The sequence below is a fragment of the Trachymyrmex septentrionalis genome, unplaced genomic scaffold, assembly GCF_001594115.1.
Source record: "Trachymyrmex septentrionalis isolate Tsep2-gDNA-1 unplaced genomic scaffold, Tsep1.0 scaffold37, whole genome shotgun sequence".
Classification (NCBI taxonomy): Eukaryota; Metazoa; Arthropoda; class Insecta; order Hymenoptera; family Formicidae; genus Trachymyrmex; species Trachymyrmex septentrionalis.
In genome coordinates this window covers 7,952,701-7,964,312 of record NW_017305536.1, presented here as the reverse complement: position 1 = coordinate 7,964,312, position 11,612 = coordinate 7,952,701, and the positions used below count along the sequence as shown (strand labels likewise).

Below are 11,612 nucleotides of genomic sequence, written 5' to 3'. Positions count from 1 at the left end.
ATATATAATTATATGTAAAATTTTATCTTAAAATATAACACGAAAATTGTAAACTGTTTCTGAGATAATAAGATTTAATCCAGGAATAATCATCTGGTATGATTCTTATACTCCAAGCAGCGAGAAAATAGATCGCAGTAGTTTTCTTTATCGAAACAGACAATTTACATAAAAAAAAATATTTGGCCGAAACACTTTTTACAATATATAAAAACATTAAATAAATTAATTAAATCGAAATATCTTGCATAAAAATGATATTTTGAACTATAGTAAAAGAACGTTTAATAGATATCATAAATTTCTTATAAACATTTTTATAAATTTATTAAATAGTTTAAGAAACATATAAATTTTAAACGTTTATTTGTCAGTTTATATTACGTTTATATTACAGCTTACACACATTTACTTCTAACATTTATTAACTGATCTTGAATGTAACTACACTGTTGTTTAAATACGGATCGAGAATTTATACGTATAGTTTTTCTTATTTGTCTTTATTTTTTTTCTTTTTAGAAAGGAATAAATTTCAAATATTAATAAATTATAGAACGTATAATACAGTAACGTATAATAAATAATCGTGAATTTTGATTGAGATGGAAAAATATCCCGGATAATCGTTTATGCAAAAAGAGCTAGGTGACTATTCCATAGTTAATTCAGTCTATGCAACACGCTATGCAATACCTGGCCCTCTCACACCTGTCGTGCCGTTTGTCCCGCAGCAATTGAGCGTCATGTGCGGCACGCACGATCCCACCGTACCGAGCATCGCACCCGCGAATTCCGGCAACGCGGACGTTCGTGGCATGACGTGCACACGCCGTCTGCTGGGTTTGCCGGTGTTCGCCACGGTGACTTCGACGTTCTGCGGCGCGTACAAAGCCGTGCGAGGTTCCCACGAGTCGGTCGCGACGATACTAGGCCACGCAGAGAACGGGATGCGCGCGAGTCTGGAGTTCGCCAGCCCCGTTACCGGCAGCATCGCCAGTCTTCTGGAAACGCCGCTCAAGATCGTCGACAACGCGGTGTGCGTCGGACTGGACTTCGTGGAGAAGACGGTACCTTCCGTGAAGCTGCCGCCCGGCGAAATCTACGGGAACATGAAGGACAGCGTCAGGTGATGGCCCAGCTGTCGAGATGCTTGATATGGAGCTCCTTTTATTCGAATTATAGTGTCTCTGTATCTTGATCCTTGTATACATAGCATCATGAATCTTGTATACAACAAGAACCTACTACACATTGGAGATTGACGATTGCGAATTAGTTTTAAATTAATTAAATTAATTGATTAAATTGAAGATTAAAATTCGCCCAGTCAAATAATTTTAATTTAATTTTAATTCCTTTTGCATCGACCTAAGCTGTGTTCGTATATTACTGCTAGTTGTTAGTATAATATAATATACGTAACGGGAATTACTTATAGATTTTCAGTCAAGTTTTACTGACAGTCAACTGACAGTAATATACAAACATGACTCTAATATAAAGACAATGTAATTGTTATAAAAATCGAGTGACAATCAATTACATACGCATTTTTTGCAACTACATTATTAAAACTATACTGCATGTAAAAAGTTATATTAGGTATTTAAAATCATCTTAAGTCCCCAATCTGCAATTTCGTAAATGTAGTTGTAAGTAATTGTAGTTGTAAGAATTGTATCTGATTGATCAATTCTTACAACCACGCTTATGCAATTGTAGAATGGGCTTTATATAAAAAAAAACTTACGATATATTGTAACAATGCTTATGCTATCAGGGCTGTCAGTCAATTTTTTAAAGATAAATCAGTATAATACAATTGATAATTGTTTCCGATATATTTATTTTTTATGTTATAGGAGTATATTCACGTCAGCATTAGAAACCCTCAAGCTTCTGTTTGGCGAACCGAAGGATCGAATAGAGGACTTGTCGATTACAAACGAGACCGCACAGGGAATCCGAAAAGTGTCTAGCTGAATGTTGAAGACATGACGAGACGTGATTCGCACTCAGGCTTTCGTCATGGCGTGCACTGTGATGTTTCAAGCCACGATTCCGCACTGTTTATTCATGCCAAAACAAATCTCAAAACAAATCTATTTCAGACAGTTTGTTTTTTCATTACAGTTTGTAACTCGTGTAAGAATTCAGGACGGAATTTTATTTCGTATAAATAGAATTCTGTCCTGAAATTAGGCGCGAATTATAAGTCGTCTAAAACGGATTTCAGCTATAAAACATTCGCCGTGTTCAGAAGAAGTTAGTGCTTAGTAATTAGCATTTGGCGCAGATTAAATTATTCTTTTACATCTAGAAGAATAATCCTATCTTAGTGAAGAAAACTTTCAACAATTGCAAAATAAATGCATAATTCTGCTGAACGCGGTCATTGCAATATAAAAATATAGTTAATTGAACAACACATAATAACGTAATCGTCTTGATAAGTGACATAAGCGTGATAAAATGTCATAAAATAAATGGTTGCGTACAGCAGAGAAAACTAATTAGTGAACGCTCAGTGATTCTTTAATATGATTGATTTTTGCCTTTAGTTTCTTTACTGGATTTGAGACCAATATTCATAATCAGCTCTTTTATTTATATACAAGACTGTCTTAAGTCCAATTTTAAGATGTGAATCACCAATTACAGAACCGCATTAGCATATTAAGATATTACTTAAGATGGTCTTGAAATAAAAACGGATGAATATCGGTAATAAACTAATCTTTAAAGAATCTTACAACAATTGTAACGTTGCTTTTTCTGCTGAACGCAGCCAATGACAAATGAATGAGTCGTCCAGTTAGCGTTTGAATGTGAGATATCTTTGTACAATAGTTATTTTACGTTGTTATTCAAATAAATTTCGTTTTCGTTTTTATATCTCCCTTAGATAGGCACAATTTACGTTATAAAATACAGCGTCACGCTGTTTAACATCGGTCACGTAATACTCATTTTAGACAATCCATAATGCGTAGCAGAATTCAAATTAGAACTGAGTGAGCTTAAATTCAAATTTAAATTCAAAAGACAACATATGTACGTGACAAACAATCGATATATCGAATCGCGCAATACAGATGCGAGGCTCTTCGACCTCACCGATTGAATCATCAATTTCTTCAACTTTGCACAGGTCGATAATCACTGACGATCAATTCTAGGAAAATTACATTCCTCCAAAATGTCCTCTCCGAGGAAAAATCTACTGTACATACTATAATATATGTTACAGTTATTATATATTCCAAGTAAAATTTTCCTCAGAGAGGACATTTTAGAATATTGTGAATATCTCAAGCTCCGTGAAAAAGGAGAGTCTCGGAAGAAACGCGAGAATGGGATGAATCAAAGGGACTTGCACCTTCGATACATCGCTCGATTTATCGCACAGTCACATAATCGATGGCGTCGGACCGCCATGTTCTATCACACGTAGAGTAGATGATTACCGCCAATTCTCTACTCGTAGTGTTGTACAATCAACCGCGGTAAGTTTAGATAGGAACTAGGAATTCGCACGCGTCGCTCTACGCAAGAAGTAACGCAAGTAGCGAGCCTAGCGAAAACAGCGGATCGCCATTAAACTGTGTACAGTGAAGAATCTTACGATCACGTTGGATCGTATCTCGTCCTGACCGGCGACTTGAGGTGATGCTACCCTGATTACGTATCCCCCTCTCGCGCGTCGCAATGCCTGACCACTACTGCTTTGTGTGTGCGAGCAACGAGGGTGTCTTCCTGGACGTCACTCCTGATAATCGTAGTACGTTTGGCGACCAGATCAGGACGTGTTTGTCCACCAAGGTAGGATCGGTAAATCAACAGCGCTGCGCAAGACACCTTTTCCCTCCCCGGTTTGAGGAAACTGTTCGGACTTATTCGACCCCTCGAATATTCGCGCGTATTGGGATCGATTCTTGAAATCTGTGTCCAACATACGCGCTTCATTTCGCCTCTTTTAACGATATTTACTTATGCTCAACCATCAACTTTTACATCGATATTTGGAAATAAATAGAAAAATCAGTTCTATTCACAATCAAAAAATACAGGAAACGCTGTAGAGAGGAACAAACCTACATAGATGGTTGTTCGCTTCCGTCCTGAAAAGCAAGTCAAGTCGCGGGCGATTTTATCGAGAGACAAAAATCCTCGTTAGAATTTCGGTACGCGAGGAGTGTTCGCGATCGAGATTTCCATAGGGAGATTGCTGCTCCGAATTTAGGTTAGAATCATACCGGTTTATAGGTTAGATTCGGGCTTGAGACTTTTTGTCGAAATTCGCGTGTTCGGAGCTGCGACAATGAACGTGTCCGTTGTTTTTTTTTTACCGTACAAACATAATCAAGAAATTGACGCCTTCAGATCATTTTTTTTTCAATTTAGCGTTTCGCGCATGATTAACTTAATTACGCGTACATCGAGAAGTGACACGTCGCGCCATCTGTGAGCGGGACCCGCAACTTGCGCTCGTTGAAACAGGAAACAAAGAGCAACAGAGAGAGAGAGAAAGAGAAAACGACAGTCTGTTACTACGCCGTAACAAATAGTTCCGAAGTTTTGGTCGGAAGTCGGAATATCGCGAGGGATGGCGGGTTGCAAGTGATTGCGTGACGAGCCATATGACTTGCATGCAGTTTTGATTTTTTTTTATTCGGCAAGCCGAATAAGCAATATTTTCTTTGCGAAAAAAAAAAATAAGAGCGAGACAACGTGGAGCGTGTCCGTCTAGTATCCATCTCGTATTTCGTTTTACCGACATTTTGCGGAACGTACGTGCGTAATGTGTATGCGTTATGTGTGTATGTATATAAAAATATGTACACAGTGTATGATTGAAGTTCTTTACTCAGTTTGGTCTCCTGGCCGACTCGTAATTCTATATTTATATTTATTTATATCGCAAATTTCCGAAGAAATTTAATTAGACTTGAATTTTTGGATAACTGTACAACTGGATATTATCGTGTTGTGTCATTTTTATTGCATTTACTTGGATCTTATTAAATCATCCGACTATATTGGTTCATTTGTTGATAAAAGTTTCGAACATGTGTGTATCACAGAATGATTCAGATTTTTGTTTTCTTTCATTCGTAACGAAAGAAAGATGATTTAAAATTAAGAATAATAATTGGCCAATTTCAGAATAATTGTCTCTCAAATTTATAACCTGTTCTATTGTCTTAGATTAACGAGAGCATCGATCTGTCGAACAAGATATGTTATAAATGCGCGTATGAATTAGATCAGTGCACTAAGTTTGTACAAAAGTATAGGAACTCGCACAAGGTGCCGGAGCCAAAAGTTGAAACGTCAATGCGATGTTGCTTTCTGTGCTACGAATTAGTGGAAAGTAACCGTATCTTCGACATTAGCAAGGACAAGAGCGTATTTAATCCTTTACGGAAGATCCGCAGCATTTTCAACGATGACGTAAGTTTAAATTGCTCCTTTTTACCACAAGAAAATAATGTAACTACAGTTGTCTATATTTTTAATATTCTATTCTTGCAGATTAACAAGAAAAACAATTCGTGGTTAATATGCCTAACGTGTCGATATAACTTGGATGTTTTATATGATCTGAAAAGGATATATCAAGATTCATTCAACAATTTAAAGGCTTTGATTAATGAAGAGATAAACTATTCAAATTATCCAAAGGTAATAATAAATTATTGCAAATTATAATGAATTATGTACACAGACAATAATGTTTGTTTCTATTTGTAGATTTAACTTTAGTCTTAGTTTAACTTATTTTTTATCTTTTTCTTATTCTAAGAATTAGGAAAGGATAAAGAGTAAATTAAATCAAGATTAAACTTAATCTATATTGATAGAAATAAACATAAGGGCATCTTTTATTAATCTCCAGTTAAGGTAACTAATAGTTAACTTGCCACATTGAATTGTTGGCACTACTATGAGTTAATAGTATATTAGCTTAACCGAGATAAAAGAAGCCTTAACCCTAATTATACACTTTCTACTCTTGATATACATACTCGGCGGCCTGGTACCCCATTCATATTTATTATTATAATTTCCGTAAAAATGGATATTTCAATCAATTTTTTTTCAATCTATGGAGAATTGATTAAGGAATAAGTCCATAATGTATAAAAGTCAATAGAATTAAGAAGCTTTGAGATGTCAAAGTAAAAGTTCAGTTCAGAAGCACGAAAAAATCTTGATTTAGCAAATTGTTCTGGAGTTTCTGGAACCCCAGTGTGTATATATACTTAGGGTTAACATAGGCTAATTTTTTTTTCTCATATTAGCCCTGCAACTTGTCATCACTGTCCATTTTAAATCTTAATCCCTTCTCTACTCCATCTCCAATTGATGAGGATTTGTGTTCTTTCAATCTAGTAGTTAAAAATGTTAAGACATGTTTGTAATAAAAGTAAAATCGCAATAAAATTTGGATTTTGAGATAAAAAATGGTTAGTGATAACAGACTGCAGGATTGCTAATATAAAAAGAAAAAATAAGTTACTTTTATTATCTAATCATGTATCTATATTTTTTGTTATGTTATATTTTGTGTTGATTTGTTTATTTTTAATGACATTTATATTAATATTTATAATTATACTTATTTTATTGCAGATACACACAGATGTTGTAAATCGCAAAACGACCATTACCACGTTTCCAGATATTACATTTTATGGTTCAATAAATTCTGATAGTGATAGTAACGAGGACATGGCACGTAGTAAGCGGCACATTAAAGGACGTAAGGCGCAGAGTAATGTACAAATGAAATCACAAAGCAACAAATCGAAAGTCAGAAGTTGTGACAAGTGTCATAATACTGTTGCGAACGATATCGACATGTACAGATTTTATCGCACAGGTCTAACGGTTTGCAAAAATTGTTGGATAACGATGGATCCGAGTATTGCTAAGTCGCAGCGACGATCTCGCCAGATACAATCCAAGACAGAAACGAAATTATGCGCGGTTTTTTTGAAAGATGTACTGAGCCATGAATCACTTAAGAAAGAGGAGAAAGATGAAACACATGAGATAGAAAAAGACAAAACATGCGAAACGGAAAAAGACGAATCACGCCAGACGGTGAAAGACAAAACACGCGAGACGGTGAAAGACAAAACACGCGAGACAGTGAAAGACAAGACATGCGAGATGGAGAAAAATGAAATACACAATACAGAGAAAGATAAGGCACACGAAATGGAAAAAGATAAGGATGATAATGCATCGTTCGTTAATTCTCAGGAAGAAGCAAAATATTCCGAAGAAAGTAGTTCTTTGAGTATCTCGCCTAAAATGAGGAATCACATAATTAATGGTAAAGCAAGACGAGGAAAGAAACGGAAAATTGGCGTAGTGAGATCGAGAAGTGATGTCGAACGTACACCATCGAAAGTGACAAGAATCAGTAATGAACACACGGACACAAACGAGGAGAAATCATCAAAAACGACAATCGACACAGAACAACAGCCCGATACTCAGTTGATGAAAACGCGAGGACGTAAAAGAATAGATAATAGGAGTTCGGATTCTGAAGGTTCTCAAAAGCAAAAAGCGTTTGTTGATGCAGAGCAACAGTCCAGTACTCAACAGACGAAAAAGCAAGGACGTAAAAGACCAATAGATAATAGAAGTTCGGATTCTGACAGTCCTCAAAAGCGAAAAATTTCAGTTGATGCAGAGCAACAGTCCAACACACATTTGACGAAAACGCGGGGACGTAAAAGAATAATGGATAATAAGAGTTCTGATTCTGAAGGTTCTCAAAAACAAAAAGAGACAGATAAAATTAAATTAAATGAGAATGTACATGATACAAAGAAAAAACAGAAAATTAAAGGAACAACCTCAAGCGCGCGTTCTGACTCTAGCGACGAGATATCCATTGAAGAAAATAAGAGTTTAAAAAATAGGCTAAAAGTTACGAGTTCGTCGACTACGCCTACAAAAAAAGAACAAGAAAGCAATATCCGCAGTAGGACAAGATCGTCTTCTATGTCCAGCACAGAAATGACATCGACGGAATTTAAAAGTCCGAAATCTCTGTCACAGTCAGAAGTTAAAACTGAGTACACTTGCGACAAATGTAATAAGAAATTTGACTCTAAGTTGTCCAGTGCGAAACATAAATTGACACATCTCAAGCAAGCTGCATTAAAACTAGAAAAGATAACTGTTGCGAATATTAAGGTGAAACAGGAAACAGATCTCATTTCACAAGATGAGATTTTTGAAGAAGTGACGTCGCGTTCCGATAGAACTATATCCATCGACAAATGTACCGATGATTCATTGGAGGACGCAATTATCAATGTCGAAGACAATACTAACGACGAGCCCTGCAGTTTAGGTGATACAAAAAATGCAAAGGAAAAAATGGAGGAAAAGAAAAGTGACGAAAGTAGTGACACAGACGAAAAACCGGACGTAGCGACGAGTGAATCGCGCTTAGAAGAAGAATCTACAAATGATGAAAACATTGAAAAAACAAAATCTGAAAAATGTAAAAATTCTGTTACCTCGGACGATACAGTAATAGAGATAAAGGATGATGAAGATAGATCGAATAAAGATGTAAAGGATGAACATACGACGAAGGATGAGGATAAAACATTAGACAGAGACAGTGACAAATTTGAAGACAATGATGCACAGGAGGCTACTGTTGCTATACTAAAAAATCATAAGAACGTGGAGAATGAAAATAAGGAGAAAGACAAAGATGTAGAAATAAAAAATGACACGGAAGTTCTTTCCACAGAAAAAGAAAATATTAGTGAATGTAATAATGATAAAGATGATAAGGAAGCAACGAGCGATAATGAAATGACTAGCTTATCAATTTTATCAAATCATAACAGAACAAAGGATAACAAGGATCAAGACGAAAGTTGCGAAAATAACTTTATAGATGATGATAGAGATGAAATAATAGAAGAACCAGAAATACAAAGCGATTTAATAGATGAGTCTTCGAAGATACATATAGAAGAGTCAGAAGAAAATCTCCCAGAAATTTTGCCGACTGATGAAACAGGAACATTAAATGAAAAAAATGATTTAGATGACATAATAGCGATAGAAGAGATCGAACAATTGCAAAAACAACAAAATAAGTCCAATGAAGAAAATACAGAAGTCGAAATTATTGCAGATGTTGATGAACCTAATAGTGTAAGAGATATGCCAGATCTTCTAAATGGCGAAACACACGACGAAGTGATGGAAGACGACGTTGAAGATATTACAATAAACAGCGACAACGATGTCGACGGAACGAAAAAAGAGATAGAAGACACAGTCCAAACAGATAAGCACAGAAAATTAGAAGAAGAGCTGAAGGAGCTCGAGGAGTTGGTAGTCGAGAGTAATGCAATGAATAATAAGTACGAAGTACAAGAAGATTCAACTTATGTTCCGGATAATAGCTCTGCGGATGCGGCAACCGAGATATTAAAGGAAGTATTTGATCTTGCTGCTGCTGAAGTTCAGCAGCGAGAAGAGATTATTACGAAGACTTTAGTAGAGGATGTCGGAATGGAAATGGAAACACTGGAGAACATATCACGTGAAATACGCAAGAGTGCCGATATGCCATCCTTGGATCCAATTAGTGTCATGGATATAGACGATGATGGTATTATGTTGAACTAATTGTGCCTGTAGCAAAAAATCACTATTGTACATTCGGTCCCGTTTTTATCTGAGAAATGTATCTTCGTCATGTGTGCAATGCGTATCTATTTACAGCTACAGGGAATTGAAATTGGTTGAAAGAAAAAGAGCGTAAATCGTCGAATATCTATGGATATATTTTATCACAAACTTATTCTTCAGTATGCTGAAGTTTTCAAGGTAATTTGCACTTTATATTTCTTATATTAGATGAAAATTGGAAAGACTGCAACGATCGGGTAGTCTTTGATCAAATTCGCAAAGCTTTCGTTGCTATATTTTAACTTATATTGTTAAGAATAACGTTCATTAAGTATTAAATATAGGTATCACAATAGCATTCACAATAGGACTTCACACTATTTTTCAAATAACAGAACAGATTAGGTATATATATATATATAAAGCTGTGCTGTAGATTTTTTGCATTAAATGCAGAAAGGACTAATTTGTTGTAAAATTAAGATGTAAAAGTATGCTTGTGTTTGTAATATTATATGTAGATGATAAAAAATATATATATATTAAAACAATATAACTATATATATATTAAGACCACAGGATAAATACAGAATAATATTATGAAGATGTTTGAACAATAATTTGTCAGAAATCTATATAATTTGCATTTTATTCACACGTTATGTGTAACAATAAGTTTCTATTCATTTTTTAGTATAAGAAAATGATTCATCATAGGTAATAATCGTAAATAAATTAAAAAATTTTCAAATATAGAATTGTAAAAAGGTTTTGAGGAGCAAATGTCACAATGACTATTGATAATTGTTACATAATGAATACGTTCTGTGAAGTTTCATTATAAATTGCAGAAATTACTGAAGCGATAATAATTATTGGTGTATTGCTTTTTTGAAAAACTATATTGTTTTTTTTGTTATATGCTCAATGTCGACATGTTATAACATATTATAACACTACATAATATATAATAATTATTTCGGTCGATATTCATAGATGGTTTTTATTTTAAGATCGTCTTAAGTAATGTCTTAAGATGGCTCTGTGGCCGATATTCATAGTCAATTCTTATATTTGAATCTCTTAAATCTCGCGAGTACGAGCATAACATAGCAAATAGCGTTTTGGTCTATCATAACAGAAGTCCCCGGTTCGCTCCAGGTAGGAATCAAAATATTTACGCTCATATTTCTTCTCGGAAAAGGCCAGCAACTTTCCGACTGTAGATCTCATATACTTGTGGCAATTGAATAATCAGCGTGCGCACCACAAGCATATGAGAGGTGTAACACAGACCAGAAGCCTAACGAAAAGAAAGAAAAGACTATCTTAAGTACAGTCTTAACATGTCATAAGCTAATTAGAGGGCTGTATTAGCATCTTAAGACATTACTTAAGACGGTCTTAAAATAAGTACGGACTGAATACTAGCCTTTGATCTTGTAAATTTTTTAAATTCTTATATTAGACAATGCATTGTTTGTTTACATTATTTTAAAATTGGAATTTTTTAAATATGAGTACACACACACACACACATTTATACACACAGGCGCGCATGCGCGCGCGCGCACACACACACACATATATATGTTGTAAAATAGTCTTTGAGTTTGATTTTGTGTGTAATATAATAAGTATAAGAAACGTATGGAAGAAATTACAAATAGGTATGTAAATTACAAAAAAGTAACATAATTACATAATATAAAATTTAAAGTTATTACATTTTCCTATACATATGTGTATTCTAGATATTTCATACTGATAGTAGATATTAAAGATAATAGGATATCTATCTTTTAATTATATGATGAAGGTAATCTATATTAATTATATATATTATGCTGTTGAAAATTAATAACAGATAATGTAGGAACATCCCATTCTTAAAACGATTTTTATTAGTTTAATAAGTCAAG

General features: G+C 34.7%; 2 protein-coding genes across 5 annotated transcripts in view; both read left to right on the top strand.

Moving 5' to 3' along the window:
• Positions 1-2,975, top strand: part of LOC108750624 (perilipin-2-like) — a 4,343-nt gene extending 1,368 nt beyond the window's left edge. Inside the window, exons 2-3 of the mRNA XM_018490186.1 lie at positions 735-1,129; positions 1,866-2,975. Of these exons, the coding sequence (XP_018345688.1) occupies positions 735-1,129; positions 1,866-1,986 (516 nt within the window). The 3' untranslated portion in view covers positions 1,987-2,975. The remainder of the gene's footprint in view (positions 1-734; positions 1,130-1,865) is intronic.
• A 447-nt stretch (positions 2,976-3,422) lies between these two features.
• LOC108750621 (nipped-B-like protein B) overlaps positions 3,423-11,612 on the top strand; it is a 9,590-nt gene continuing 1,400 nt past the window's right edge. Inside the window, exons 1-4 of one of the 4 annotated variants that reach the window (XR_001939447.1) lie at positions 3,423-3,825; positions 5,212-5,457; positions 5,539-5,688; positions 6,640-9,888. Coding sequence is in view for 3 of the 4 variants with exons in the window: in XM_018490181.1 (XP_018345683.1) it covers positions 3,712-3,825; positions 5,212-5,457; positions 5,539-5,688; positions 6,640-9,687 (3,558 nt within the window). In the remaining variant the exon portion in view is untranslated. The other 3 variants (XM_018490181.1, XM_018490184.1, XM_018490182.1) reach the window with 3 other exon arrangements.